Source organism: Cariama cristata, unplaced genomic scaffold (assembly GCF_000690535.1).
Source record: "Cariama cristata isolate BGI_N322 unplaced genomic scaffold, ASM69053v1 scaffold43394, whole genome shotgun sequence".
In the NCBI taxonomy this organism is placed as follows: Eukaryota; Metazoa; Chordata; class Aves; order Cariamiformes; family Cariamidae; genus Cariama; species Cariama cristata.
Window position 1 is genome coordinate 1 of NW_009615465.1, and position 15,790 is coordinate 15,790.

Here is a 15,790-nt window from a genome sequence, read left to right on the forward strand (position 1 = left end):
AAACCTTGCCATGCAAACCCAATACAGGTGTAATTGAAAAAAATTGTGGAATTAATGAGTGACAGATGAATATAGTTGAAAGCAGAAGTCATTAATTTCTGCATAAAGTTTAAAAACCTAACCACCAAGTAGAAGTGTTCACCTGTAAAATGTATGCATCTTCCATGCTGATGCATACCCTTGTGTTGTAGCTAAGCTTTCCAAACTGTATTACAGATGCAGTGGTTAGTACTTGAATAGAAGCACTTTGCCACTGTGTAGAAAGTTCCATGAAACAGAAATGTTTAGTCTTTTTTTGGTAGATCTAAGAATGGATACTCTAAAAAAAAAAAAAAAAAAAAAAATTAAAAAAATCTCATTTTGGTCATTATTGGCACTATATCTTTATTCCTGAGGAATGAATTCTCAATTGAAAAGCTGAACAATTGAAAATTCTACCATCTTGCTATTGGAAGTGACTATCTTTAAATCAATTACAAGTTTTTGAATTCATCCACCATGATACAGAGTTGGTAATGCCTGTGAAACATTAGGTAATTTCCAGTGGATTTATCTGCATTTGTAAAAGTGGAAACTGGGTGAAGCTTAGCTAAAAGTGAAGTGCTTGACTTATCTTCTCTTTGCAAGAACTGTTTTATCTTCTTTGCTTTGCAGTTTAAAGATGAAACCAGATGTTGTTTTGAGACATCTGTCCATTGCGGTGGCAGCTAATGACCAGAGTTACATGCCACAGCAAGTTACAGTGGCAGTGGGAAGGAATGCCAGCAGTCTTCAGGAGGTCCGAGATGTTCACATTCCAAGCAATATCACTGGCTACGTAACACTGTTGGAAAACGCTAACATTAGTCAGATGTGTGAGTCAATAAAGATACCATTGGTATATTGTTTTGCTGCTTTTGTGAAGGTGAAAGTTTGGGTAGATCACAGAATGATGTGTTGAAATGTCAGGTCATTAGAGCAGAAACTTTTGACCTCATCCTTGGGTCAGAGAAATTGTTTTAATTGTAGTTTAATTTCTAGCCTGTAAGAGAGTCTTCCGAGTCTTTCTCATGGCATCTGTCTGTAACTTGGGCTAAAGGTTGAAGAGCTAGAATGACTAAAGATGCGGTTTTAGCCCTTCAATTTGAAGACACTGGGCAATTTTAAAATATCTTTGCTTGCAGAATGAAAGCATATCTTGGCTGGCAAAAAATCTGCTTCTGAAAAGCAGGTTTTATGTTAAGGGTTTTTAAGTAGTGTTATTTTTAAGTCTGGTAGGTCTGTGGGTGCTATATTAGAATCAATCAGAGGAAAGCTGCTCCTTCTTAAGATGGTTTCTGCAGCTTCAGAAATTTTGTCCCTTCAGTTCAAATAGGTACTTTTCACTAAGATGAACTTTCGCTGCCACAGAAGTGGGCAGAAAAGACGTTGTTCCTCAAAAGTAACTAGGACAATGTTATCTACACAAAATGGTCAAGAACTTATGTGAAAATTTTTATGTAACTTAAATTTTGCTTTTAGACTTTACTCTTTTTCTCTATCTTTTCCACTACCACCCCCAAGACACTTCCTATGTCTGTAGGTAAAAAGGTACTGGTGAATTAATCTATAATCTATTTTCCACTTTGAGGGTCTTTTACTGCTTTTTTTCCTAATTTCTGGCTGTACAATATATAGTGGATCACATAGGCCATTCAAAGGCTAAATTTTCCAAATCGTAGGGTGCACAGAGAAGAAATACATATGTTTAGTTGTCTATGTGTGGGAGTACTGTTAGATATCTGCTGCTATTTTTCTAAGAGATTTTGCAGTAATTATTGTTTTGAATATCTGGATTTTTCTGGATCTAATCCAGCAGAAGAAATGGGAAAAAAAGTTCTGTTTTGTGTTTTGACAGATGTACAGATAAACATCAAGCGTTGCCTTAGTGATGGATGTGACACTAGAATCCATGGACTCAGGGCCGTGGGCTATCAAAGAGTCAAGAAGGTGGGAGTCTCTGTATGCGATGCTTCGGCTATCTGGTACTGGTCTCTGCTGACCTCTCTGGTAACAGCTTCCATGGAAACAAATCCAGCATTCGTTCACACTATTTTACAAAATACTCAGTAAGTACCAAACTTCAATGGTGTGTCACTTTTTTTTTTTTCAATTTTTTGAATACTTCCAGCTTTAGTAAACTAATCTGCCTTGTATAACTGGTTTCCACTCCCTCCATTAAGGTGTTTAAACATCTTTTTAGCTATCACACTGTTTGAATTTTGGTATTTCTCTTCTATCCGTTTACACATACTGGAACAAGTGTAGTTCTCCTAGGTGTTGTATCTAATCTGGTTCTTAAGCCATGACTGAAAAGACACTGAAAAATACAGTTTTTTACCTATCCTTGGACTTGTAATAATTTCAAGACTAAAATTATCAAGGAAAATTAATTAATTTTATTGATTATAAGTATTGAACACCCTTAATTTATAGCTGGAGCTTAATTTAGCTTAATTCTCAGGAAATTTTTGCTCGTGTAATACCTTGTCATGCATTACATGGAGATGTAGTCAGGTATATGCAATATCTCTGGGCAGATGTTTGCTTGTGTGATCTGCCGTTTTCTGTGTAACATTTCCTTGTTTGACTGCCAAGCATTTCTGCTCGATGACTTGAAGGATTGGAATCCTAATAAAATCACGACACACCCACATTAACTTTTATAGAGCTTAGTTAGCATGGTGCCACCACGCCTAAGAGCACTGCTTTCATTAGGTTAACGAATACTGTAGACTAAAGTTCATTAAGCTTATCTTAATTTGTGTCATCTATGAAACCTCGTTGAAGTTTAGATAACTTTATACATACTTACATCTGAGGATAGTTAATTGTTGCAAGCTTTACTAAAACTGAGCGCCGTCAGTTTTGCTGTAGTTTAGATATTTAGTATTTTTTTAAATATAACATGAACACTGAACTAATAAAGCCTAAAAAAGTTATAACGGAGAAATCTTGACTAAAAATATGCTTTCAGGAATTACAAATTCAGTGTTTGGAATTATAAAGCAAAAAGCTAAACTTTAGTATTGGATAGAATGACTTTGATGAAACCACTTAAGAATTCCTATTTTCAGAAGTTGCTACATTATCTTCAGAAATCAAACAAAAATTCTGGTCTGAGCTAACAAGTTTCTCTCTTGGTTTCTGTAGTTGTTTTAAAGGGAAAATTGCTTTTAAATTCCTTCATTAACAGGCTCTTACTCAATTCTAGAACTATTAAAATGAAAGAGAACTTGGACACTAAGCTATTTCTAATGCTGTCACAGATTTAGTTCAAAATGCCTTGATTTATTTGTCTCATTAACTCTGAGATTATGAAGCTAGCTTCAAGATTACCTAGCAGTTGTTGAACTTTCCCTGCCTAGAATGCAACACTGTTTTTACCTTTTGGAGAGACTTTCTGTGTAAATAGATTTTCTGCACTCAGAAGCTATTTGTAGAGACCAGCTTGCCAAAAGCATGACGATTCAAATGTCTAATTCATTTTAGAATACTGTTTTCTCTGATTCTGTCTGTTTTTCTGATGTTATGTTCCATCCTTTTTACTAGGAAAGCACTACAACATATGCCACCTCTATCACTCACACCAGGCTCTACAGATTTTTCAAGCTTCTTGTCTCCAAATGTTTTGGAAGAAGTAGATAGTTTCCTTATAAGAATAACAAGGTGAGTTTGTGTTGATGTATTTTGATACAGTGGAAGATGTTTTAGAAGAACTTGTATAGCAAATTTATCTTATTTTTACTCACCTGCTCTTTTTTTAGTATCTTGAAAAATTCAAAGATGTTAAGAAACAGGCATCTTAGGACTTTCCATGTGACCATTATTTGTCTTTATTTAAAAACAAAGTGTCCTGAGTTTTCTTTTCATACTGTTGTTTTTTTCCCTCCCCAGTTGTTGTACTACTCCAGAGGTTGAACTTACACTCTTGGCCTTTGCCTTAGCCAGGGGGAGTGTTGCTAAAGTGCTAAGTTCCCTTTGTACAATCACTGATCATCTGGACACACCATACAAGGCTTCATCGCTTATCACTTCCATGGCAACAGTCAGACAGAACCTGCTGTATAAATACGGTACATAAATAATTGTTGTATCCTTTACTGTACATACTTCAGACAATATGCAGCTGCAGCTTTGAGTTGTTTTACTTGTTGTTCTGCTGGGGTTTAAAATTACACAGGCCTTCTAAATTAAGAAGTGTTACCAAGAAGATAACCTGTGAAGCTAACCACCCTAAAAGTTGGTGATTAGATCAGCTTTCTCTGATCAAAGAATTGAACCAGGTGGCATCATCTTGAGGGAGAAAACTTTGTAGATAGTGGCCCTTATATCAAGATGGTGATAGTTTTCGTATTATATAAAAGGCAAATGACATCAAGTTTTTTTATTCTTCCAATAACACACTTTTTTGTATGTTTACCTTCAGTAAGCGGTCTCTTGCAGACATGTGCACAAATTTAAGATGTGTTTTAAATTTTATGTCATTAGGGTCTATTTACAGTTCTTTTCACTTATGAATTAATCTGAGTATGTCATAAGTGTATAGCTGTGCGTGGTCTGGCATAAGGTGGTAAGATTTTGCTGTATTGACTGTACTTGTTTAAGAAATCTGTATTTTCTCAGGTGTCAACTTCTGAGATAATCATTACTCTCTCATGAAGAATTTTTCCCCTTCTTTGCCTTTTAGTATATTTTGTCAGGACTTCTTGGCTTGTGCCAAAAAGAACATTAATTATAATATCAGTGTTTACTTTCAGAAGTTTTGAAAATTGCATAGTTTCTCCCAGAATAGCTGCTGCGTTTTGTAAGACGAGTGGAATTTCATGTATTGTGAATTCCAAAGTGTACAAACAGTTGAAGGAGCATTAGTTGTCATGACTTTCATTGTCCTTCTGTCTGTATCTAAAACTTGAGCTATTTTAGATTGACTTACCTCTTATACTCCAGTTTCTTCCCCCTTTTTTTGTCTGGCAATGGTAAAAATCTCATAATATTGTAATTTTTTCCATTTACTTTCTTTATGAAGAACTTTAGAAAGAATATTTTCCATTTTTTTTAATGAATTTGATAAACCTGTTGATTTTCTTACTTAGGAAAACCTTTACGACTAACTCTGCAAGCATGTGATGTAAAGGGAAAAGAAGATAAATCAGGGCCTGAAAACCTCCTGGTAGAGCCGTGGACTGGGGATGGTAAGAGCCTGATCTTAAAATCAAGAATATTCAACCAGAAACAAAGGCTGTTAACAAGGCTGTGTTGCTGTTCCATATATATTTATATATATTTGGTGCTACTCAATATTTTATGATATGGAAGATCTGTAATTTAAAAAAAAAAAAGGCAAAGCAACAACAAAACCAAAAACCCCAAACAATATGTAAATTCTGTTTTACAACGAGGTGGGTTTCTCAGGAGCTAGTTTATTGTTAAAACAAACAAACAGAAGATTGGGTTTTGGGGAGAATTATTGATATTCTGCATGGAAGTCAACAGTGAGCTGTCACAAAGAAAACTGTACTACAGCACATTCTGTGGGTTGAAGTCATGAATCATTCACTGCTAGTTTCCCAAATATTGATGGAGAGACATGGTAGAAATCATTGAAATTTTCACTGGCTGTGTGTAACTGTTCTAAAGCCCATCTTTGTTAGTGCAATGGTTTTACGTACTGAATACAACCTAAACAAAGAGATTCGTATTTCTTGACCTCCTTTTTAAGTGAAATGCTACCTAATCTTTTTTTTTAAAAATTGTGTATTGTCTTGTGCAGTGCTACTGGTAAATGAAAGCTATTGTGACAGAAAATCAGGCACATTCTAAATGCTTATTTTACTCTGCTGTTTGCTCATGTGTATTGTTTATTTTTTTACTTATTTTGTGGATTGCCTTCCATTGTTTTATGGATCAGAGTTTGGGGAACAGTGAATTGTATCAGTGAATAGAGCCAGAAGCCAAAGTAATATTTGGGAGTTACTGATTGCCTTTAACTGAGAAACACTCTTGAAACTGCTGCAGATACTGCAGTCCCAAGAGAGAACCTGGCTGGAGAGATCTGCATATACTCTTGAGGGAGCATATACTAACATAATACAGTCTTTTTACATGTCTCTTTTATTTGGAAACATTTACTAATGAGCATTTCACTAGAAAAGCATTGTGGTTTTGTTTTCCCCCCCTTTAGTCCACAATCTTAGTATTCGCTTTCAAACAGCTTGCACTAGCAGTCCTTTCAACCTCATTCTGTTCCCACTGCTACTTTAGGTTTTCTTACTGAAACTGGGAAAACCGGAGCAAGTATTATTCTTTCTACTGGAACTGAATCTTCATTTCAAGTGACACAAATTAGAATAAAGGTATGAGTTCCTGTATGCTTTTGAAGCAGAAGGTTTGGGTTTTTTCCCTAATGGTAGAGTTGAATCGGAATATTTTTTTTATATGAACTCAAATTTTAAATTCATCATGAAATAGTGTTATTTTAGGGTTTTACTTTGGTGTAAGTCACAGGGAACTTAAGGAAAGCAAGGTCTTAAATTGTTCCAGGGTGCCACAAACACATAGTAAAGACATTTATTTTATATTGCTTTTTTTGCAATATACGCAAGCCAGTGATTCTTAGGTGTATCATTTCTCTCTAAAGAGCATGGATTTGTATGTAAGATCTTATATTTAAAATAATTTTTTGGCTCTGAATAGCAGGTTTCAAGATATATAGCATATGAGTTCAGATTAAATGTAGGTCTTTCAAATTCTTTTTAGAGGCACCAGTGTAATTTTAAACATTTGATGTGTGGTGTTTTGTTTGGTGTTTTGTTTTTTTTTTTTTTTAATCTGGTTTAAAAGCAAGATCTTGTGATTGAATCTCATGGCCAGGACAAAACTTCAGTGAGATTTCTGCAGCTGAATTTACTTATTTATTTAAGGCAAAGCAGTAGTTTAGTTCCTAGTACAAAGATGCATATTTCAGTGTCAAAGAGAATTAAACACGGATGGGCTTCTGGCAAGTAAATTCTAACTGGCGCTGGAGAGGCAGCTAAGCTGTTTTGCAGAGTAGTGATACTAGGATACACAATTTTAGTTTTGTTTATTTTTTAAAAATAAAGTATACAAAATTAGAATGAGAATTAACACGTGGAACTCTAGTTAATGTTAGGGTGCTAGCAGGGTGATAAATGTAGCAAATGTTAATCATGTACATGATCCTGGTTCAGTGGGTTGTAAAAGTTTTCATAACACTTCTCTAAATGTATTTCATTTTTCAGTGCAGTTCCAGAGATCAGTATTGTCAGTGTTTAGTTGCTTTCCATAACTTTTTTCCTGTGAAAGCAACATTTTCTTTTATTGTCAACTTTTTAATCCATTTCTCTGGATTTGTTCTTTTAGGTCCGAAGAGGTGCCATTGGGGCCCAGTGTGGACTGGTGTTTGCTTATAATACTACTTCAGAAAAGTTCCACGCAGAGGAACACTTCAAAAGATTTGAAAGCTATGACAAATGGAAGCTGCGGGAATTCAAACAATTTTTAAAAAACAGGTATAGGTGGACCTTTTGCAATGAATACATGGAAAATAAATGTTATATTAGATCTTTTTGCAATGCCACTTGAACTACTGACAGTTGTTCCAAATGACTTAAAAATGATACATCATTTAATGGTTACTTGTTTGATTTTAATGAACCTCAATTTGATATGTTTGAGGAAATATATATATATAGCTGTTGTTTCCAACCTCTTGATTTAAAGACCTGTTTAAATAGGGATATAACAAAACAGACTTTCTACTTGAGGTGCAGATCACTGGTAACGGAAACAATTTATAGGAAGATCGTATGTTAATTAGCTTTTATTAAATTATTTTCTCAGAAGTGTTGCTTAGGAGTGAGGGAGGTTGGGGACCATGACTAAGAAGATTTCTCTGCTTTTCTTACCTTGCATGTGATAGAGTTTGGGAATGTGAAAGTTTCTGTGGTCTCTCATCTTTATAACCATAACATTCTAAAAATATTTTGGTAGAATATCAACAGCTTTGCAGTTTCTTTGGTTTTTTTCTTTACAAAGTTTGTTACATTCTTTTATACACAGAAGTAGTTCTTCATGTGATGATTTGGGAGATGATGATCCTATTGGCTGGTTTGAAGTGGAAGAAGAATGGGATGAAGTTGATGTCAAAATGCAACAATGCAGAATTTCTCAGGTAAGAAACCATAAAAATCTGTTGGCTCAGTCACAGTGAGCAGAGGCTCATTTCTGTGCTTTGTTGTAATGCCAGTTGAAATAAACAGAACTCTCTTTTTGTGCATGGAGAACTCTTCTGAGTAGAGGTAAAAATCAATGAGCTTCTAGTTAAACGAATGATTCAGCTTGTCCTCTGAGTTTTATTCTTTTCCTCTGTATGTACACAAATATAGCTGTAGTTAAATGGTGCTTCAGGATCAAATGTAATGCAAAATTAAGTGATAATGCTCAGACTACTGATTTTATCATGAGGAAATATTTCTAAAAAGGGTGACATGATTGTTGCTTTATTCTAATTCTAGGCGAATTAACTACTGCATAGTTACAATGTTTATTCTTTCAGAGCCAAGGTCTTCAACCCTAGTTTTAAGGGACAATTACTAAGCAGCTCCATCAGTTAGGTTGATTTCTTAGAGGAATGTGGGACTTTTCTGTTTCAAGAGTGGCTGAATATGGGTTTTACTTTGTAGTGCTTAAGAGGGAAACTTTGCATTTCAGATCCTGCGTTTATCTTGTTTCTGGAGTCAGGTGTTGCATAGTTCTCCAGTCCTTTTTTGTACTATGGAAATTAGCAGAAAAGGTGGCACAGTTATAAGTCAACTGGGAATTTTTCTAAAACTGTCACTGCTTGCTAAGACATTCTGCTGTTGCCTGTGTAACCCTTAGTCCCTGAGACTTATGAGTGTGCGGAGTTACTAAGTACATTTGGATGGCAGAACTTGCTGTTCCCTTCAGCTTTGTGTTCTGTACCTCATTGTGGACAGATTGCATAAAAGTATGGTTTGAATGTTACATATTGATCCTCTGCTTGCTGTTAAATGCAGTTAAATAATTTTTCTAACCTGCAAAAATGCTTTAACTTTAGAGCCAAGGAACAGAATACACAGAATGAATGGAACTGGTGATGAATTAACTAACTTTGCAGATGCTTGTAGGAGTCACAGAACCATCACTGTGACTTTTTTGGAAGTGGGGAGAGTTCAATTCAGTATTTTAAACTTCTGGAGGTGATTGACAGGGACTTAGACTTGCCCCCAACCCCACCTGCAGTCTCCTCACATGTGTGCACTCATGTCTTTTAAAAGCCAAATTTGTAACAGGTTTTAAAACCAAATCTTGTGCTGTGTTTATGTCCTTCTAGTACTTGATGATAAAATTCTTGTGCACAAGACAAGACACAGCAGAAAGACTCGGAGTTCAAGGCCTGAATGTTCTTGGGTATCTTCGGCCTATGCGAGACGAGCCCAATAGGAGCATGAACTGCTTGCAGTGCAAGAAAACTGATGACGATACAGTTTGTGGCACAACTCTTCTCCTGAAGACGCTTCATTTCATCCAGCAGCTGGCACAGGACCTGGTATTTTTACTTCTTGGTTCTTTTTAAGCATGTATTTACCATGCTAAAAGTAATAAGGCTATGCTAACAGTAATTGTGAATGTATGAAGAAGAGTCTTGGTACTAGGTAATAGCAACTGTTAAAACCATGCTGTGGAGAAGAAAAAATGGTTTCTGAAAAGTAGCATTCTGTGTATGTTTACTGAAGTCAACTAGGAATATGCTCACTTTGAGTCCAGAAGAGAGTTAAGAACCATTTTTCAGCGTCAGGTTAAAATGCTGGGTGAAGTAGATGCAAGCGGAGGATGCTCTATTGTCTGTTAGATAGTGTAGCTATTTCTGAAGCAAGCATCTGGAAAAATGCAGTGGTAGCTAGGAAGGTTGCATAGATTAAAACATGTCCTCTATTTGTCTGAAAGAATTCTATAAGTATCTATGGTGAGGTGTATACAGTTAAGAGATGTGGCTGGTATATGCTGATGGATGTCAGCATGATGTAGCCTACTTCTGAGGATACATGTCAAAATCATGGTTTGTTCATACAGTGCATGCATCTGTGCCTTCTCAGCTTTGATTCTGAACCATGGGCAGTCTCATTTTGGCTATTACTTACTTTCAGTCAAATTAGATGAAGAGGTAGAGGTGTAAGTCTTTTGGCGGTGGAAGACAGGGATGGGAGACTAGACATCTAGAAAGAGGAGAGTCCTTATTAGTAGCTATATTTAGGGGAAGGTTTCGGCATGAACTGTCACATTTAGACACTGGAATATCCATGAAAGAACTTACTGAAATTCACGTTAGCTGCAAATTTGTAGGAAACTAGGCTGCTTTAAGCCCGGTGCTCAGGGATTTACCTTTTATGAATGTGTTTTGTATAGAGTTAATTTTCCAATCCTGCATTTTCTTTGCTTTTTTAAGGTTCAACAGAAGGAGAGTGGATTAAAATACAAGTCATTCTTAGATTTCACAGGCCTTGATTTGCAGCTGTTCTGGAATTTTTACAATAAACTTCACCAAAAGTAAGTCACTTCATTACTGTGTGGTGAAGCACTAGTCTCTGTGTGTATGTATAAATAAAGTATGCTTAGTTTATAGTTGCAGCAATTTCTTCTTCCTAAACTACATCATTTACATAAATAACAATTTCCTGCTGCTGCCATATGAATTTTTAACTATAATGTTAGGTAGAAGCTTGATATGTAGATTAATTTAGCTGGTAGCTATACTTTTTCTGGTTATGTGCTCTCTACTCTGTTTTTTATCCACCTGAGATAGTGACTTTCATAGCATTATCCATTTGGTGCAAAAGACCTTCTTTTCTAGTTTTTGTTTCTGTTTGTTTTATGCTTTCTTACAGCCCAAGGGAAGAATGTATCTTTGCTCAAACACTGCTATTGCAGCTTCTCCAGAGCTGCTTCTCTGTACTTACTGGAGACAATAAAACTGCTAAACCTCAAGAAAGTTCTCAGAGCAAAACATCTGGTCACACAGAAGCTGCAAAAGAGCTTTATAGACATTTGTGTGAAGGTAATTTATATCAAATATGTTAACTGTTTTGTCTGCTCTGGCTTACAAGTATGTTAAAATAGTTACAATTTGGGAAAAGAGATTTATTCCTAGAGGCCAAGTCAGCTACTATTCCTTCTTAAGGTCAGTGTGTGCTAATTAGCCCATCACAGTGAAACTTTCCTTGACCCTATGAAATGGTTTTATAGACTTTCTGACAACAAGTGGTCTTGAAACAGTTGCAATAGAAAACTTCTTGCAAATGTGTCACCTGCTTGAACCAGCAGGGAATGTGATCCTTTAACTATAGTGTTATTTGGATTCATTTATTTCTGATATTTTGTATAATATAAATGATCTTATAAGGAGCCTGTAAACCTTACAGAAACATAGGGAAGATTCTGGAACCAGTGAATAGAATGGGAAGGACGCATTAGACTTCATCAGAAGTAGGATGGCATCCACTTTATTCAAGTGTAATTTGTTTGTTAATTACCTGATAGTCTCCTAAAAAGCAAACTAGAGAGAAACCAGTTTTTAAAGATGCGATAGATTCTATATAACTTTATTAGCTTTGATAGTTGTCAAGTCTGAATGTTCCTAGAATTAATTTACTCAATGAATAAATACATCCTTAGAAAACTCTTTCTTGCTAAAAGTCAAAAGGTTTCCGCTCATTTTCTGTGTGTATAGCGGTATTGCAAGGGCTTGAAGTTGTGTAAAATAGCACATTTAATTCAGTTATGCCTCTGACGTATTAGCTGGAGTATTAATTTGAACTTGTAATTTTGTTTCCTTTTTGTATGAGCAGTGGTGGATATGGGGGACAGTAACTTCATACCAATGAAAATGCTGAAAGAGGAAGTTAAGAACACCTTACTCACTGGAGCAGCAATCTTTTTCCCAGATAGACAGACCAGGCGACACCAGCTCTTCACCATGATGGTAAACCATTAAATGAGAAATTGATTGTTTAGTACCTGCTTTCTTTACGCAGAGAAGAGGACAAATCAGAGTTCTTGTTGTCTATTAATGTATACGTGGTCCTATTAAAGTAAAAACCTTCGGTTTTTTTTCTTTGCCTCTTTTTACCACACCCCCCCCCCACAGCTTATACAAAGAAAGAGAAGCTCACCCTGCCTTTCTTACCAAAAATGAATAGTAGAACGCAGAAATTAGAATTCTTTCTGACAGAGGAGGGAAACAGAACATAACATAAAAATAAATCTTTTTCCTTTTCTAGAAAAACATCACAGAGCAAGAACATAAGCAATCTGTACATCTTGCCTTCAGATCCTTGTGTACCCACTTCAGGTAGGCGGTCCTGAAATTGAAAATAATTGTCTGATACCCCACATCTGTTAATAAGTTCATATTTAATCCTTTTTTACAAGTGTTATTCCCCTGGAAAATAATTCTCAAAAATAATCAACTGACTTTGTTTTAGAAAGGAGAATACTACTATTTAATATGTTTATTAACTGAATAGCTGTATAAAACATTGTCCAAGTTTAGTGCTGAAATCACAGTATATTGCTCTTAAGCTTCTCCTAGGCTGTCTTCCAATTTTTTAAGTGATTGTTTGTCCATGGGGATGATTGGTATTGATTTAATCAATCTGGAGACATCAGAACCCAAACTTTTGATTTTCATAGTAATTATGCAGTAGGATCTCTACAGATTTGTCAGAAAGATAACTAAATTTGTGGTTTGGAACTGTGCTACTTGTTGGTTAGTAAGAAGGTCTTTGTTTTGTAGTGATCAGGATCCAGGTGGACTCCTGTTATTACCAGAGAAAGGAGTTTCTGCAAATTTTGACATAAGTGAAGTGCTATCAGTCATGGATACCCTTCTGCTAGTGGCAGCAAGAGAGGTAACTGTCTTTGCACTGTTCCTCTTCCTACTTCTTTGCCGTGATTTTTGTATGCATTCGAACACAAGCTGCATGCCTGAGATGTATGCTAAGGAATTAGCTTTTCTGCCCTCCTGGATAAAACTATTCATGGCTATTCAAGTCTGTAGGATTAGGTTTTCCAACTAATTGAAGTATTTTCCTTTAAGTATTAACATTTCATAATAGTAGAGTAAATAATGTATAAGATGAGGTATTTTTCTGTAGCATTGAAAAGTGTATGGCACCCTATCAACAGTAGGAAACAGAATTAATCATCCCATATTGAGAGGTTAGAATTGGTCGTGCCTCTAAGGGAGGTGTAAACGGAGGAGGCTCATTTACATATGCAGAAAAAATGTGCTGAGAACGAGTGACTCATATGTAGCTATTCCTACTTAAAATTGCGACTTGTCAAAACAAAATATATCGGCTGCTTCGTGGCATTATATGCTGCTCATCAGTTGCGTTTAATCTTTTTTGTGGGGTGAGTGGGATAGTAATGTCCATCATTGTTTAATTCGTACATATTGTGTGTCATTCTGCGGCAGAAGAGGCTATCCTTTTGTTACATTCTTTATTTTTCAGTGTGAAATGATGATGCTGGATGTTGCACAGCAAGAGAGTGGCACAGTCTTGTCTTCCTTATTCTGGTCTGTTCAAGGTAGCCTCCTTTCGTGGTGCTACCTGCAACTTAAGGGTAGCGATAATTCAGCCAAGGATCTTGCAGTAGAAATACTTAAAAACTGTAAGTGCTGGAACTGAATGCAGAATTAAGTATGGTGTAATACAGGGCTTTAGAATGTGATTTTGCAAATTGCAGTATAACAAGGGTTCACCAGTGGTTGCCTGAGGCATACTTTTAACTGTCATAGCATTTCTAATCTCTCTAGGAAGGTATTTGTAGGCATATTGAACAACTAAGAATTTTAGCCGTACCGATAATTTTGTGTTGGGAGAATCTTCAGAAAACATCTCAGTAAGTTTTGGGGGTCAAATACTGAAAAAAAACCAAACAACACACAGTCATAGACTTTGATTTGAACATTTTGGTTTCTTTAAATGTCCCTTATTTTGATAAGCTCCTGTGTGGTGATATGCATTTTCCTAGGTGTTTGTGATAGCAAGAAGAAAGGAACTTACTTAAGCAGCTGGATACTTCTAAGGGGTGTTTTGCTACAGTGGATTGATTTTTTTGGTGGATTTTTTTTGTTTTTTAATGCAGCAGCTCAGTACTGAGTAGTTAATTTGGCCAAATACTTAATGGAGGTGTAATTTTATGTAAAACTGCTTCATATTTATGTTATGTGTGTATAAATAAGTTTGTTGTATTCCTCTCTTACATTTAAAAATGGAGTAAGGCTATAACTAAAAATTACTAGCCTCACTTGTTAATTAAACTGCGTTTCTTAGTTGTGTAGGGAGACTACTGGATACACTGAGATTGTTGAAACGATCTTGGAGTGTTTGATTAAATTACTCATCACTCATCTCTTTTTAGTAGTATCGTTGATAAGCATAACTTGTTTCCACAATAGAAATATCACAGAAAACTTCTCTGAACTGTTTTCACTCTTGAGTGTCACTGCCTTGGGGCAGCAGATGCCTTTCCTGCTGTCTGTCTTCTTGTGCACATCACCATGCACTTAAGTGTTTGATAAAGCAGGTTGTGGTACCAAATGCTTAAGGTGGCTATTAAGGGGTTTTTTTCTCTTTAGATGTGGGCCAGTTCCTGTCAAATACCAGAACGATTTTGCAGTCACTTTTATCTCAATATAGTGGCAAAACAATAGTAGAAAAAATAAGTAACTCTGTCTTTGCTATGGCAACTCGTCAGCTGGTAAGTGAACATTGGGATTTTGTACTATTCCTGGGTAGCATGGCTATGGTTATGTGCGTTTTCATGAGACCTGTGTTTTCTCCTAGGTCATCTTCTTGTTGGATTTTTGCACTTTAGACATTCCATACTGTATTCTGCTACAGGGATTCAGCACTTTGATAGAACCACTGAAAAGCCTTTGCAGTGAGCCTCATAAGGTAACTAAAGATGCAGGCGTTATTCAGTACAGTGAAACAAAAGCAAAATTGCGAGAAAGACGTAGAAAACTGAGGTGATTTTATTGGTGAGCATTTGAAAGGAGCTGGGAAGCTTCTAAAAGCATGGGATGTGTAATGAAATGTTGAGTGAAGAACTAGAAATATATCTGTACTCGTATGGAAGATGAGCAAAGTGACCAGAAAGTGCAACTGGAATGAGAAGCCTAGAAGATAGATAGGAAGGAGGGATTCTGAGGATGAAGAGGAAAATAAAATAAAAATAGTATGTGCTTAACATTTTTAGCTTTATTGCTTATGATGATGCAGATAAAGTCTGGATCTGTAGTGTAGATGTTTAAATCTGCATTAGTCATCCAGACTGTCTTTTTATTTTCATTGGAGACTTGTAGGCACTTCTGGGGTGAGACTGTCTCCTCCTCCAGTAGACTCGATGAATTTTGCTTTAGAAGTGCTTCCTTACCATGATTATCAAGGGTGTGTTTGAAACTAGTTTAGATTTAAATCAATGCTGTAGCCTTTTAAATGCCACAGAATCAACTTAGTTGGAAGAGACCTCTGGGATCGTCAGGTCCAACCTTAGCCCTAACACCACCATGCCAACCAGACCATGGCACTAAGTGCCACATCCAGTCTTTTCTTAAACACCTCCAGGGATGGGGACTCCACCACCTCCCTGGGCTGCCCACTCCAATACCTAATGACCTTTTCTGTGAAGACATGCCTTCTCATTTCTAGCCTGAACTTCC

The 15,790-nt window shown here is 36.2% G+C and overlaps 1 protein-coding gene across 1 annotated transcript; it reads left to right on the forward strand.

The window, feature by feature from the left end:
* Positions 1–652: 652 nt before the first annotated feature.
* Positions 653–15,023, forward strand: LOC104161383 (zinc finger ZZ-type and EF-hand domain-containing protein 1-like; the record flags this gene model as incomplete). The annotated part of the gene is made up of 17 exons (XM_009699797.1): positions 653–854; positions 1,877–2,087; positions 3,571–3,687; positions 3,916–4,094; positions 5,115–5,213; positions 6,283–6,374; positions 7,402–7,550; positions 8,101–8,212; positions 9,395–9,610; positions 10,508–10,608; positions 10,947–11,116; positions 11,907–12,040; positions 12,339–12,409; positions 12,854–12,968; positions 13,575–13,734; positions 14,705–14,826; positions 14,913–15,023. Coding segments are annotated over exons 1-17 (2,352 nt in total), but the record flags the coding sequence as incomplete, so codon positions are not given.
* Positions 15,024–15,790: the final 767 nt, after the last annotated feature.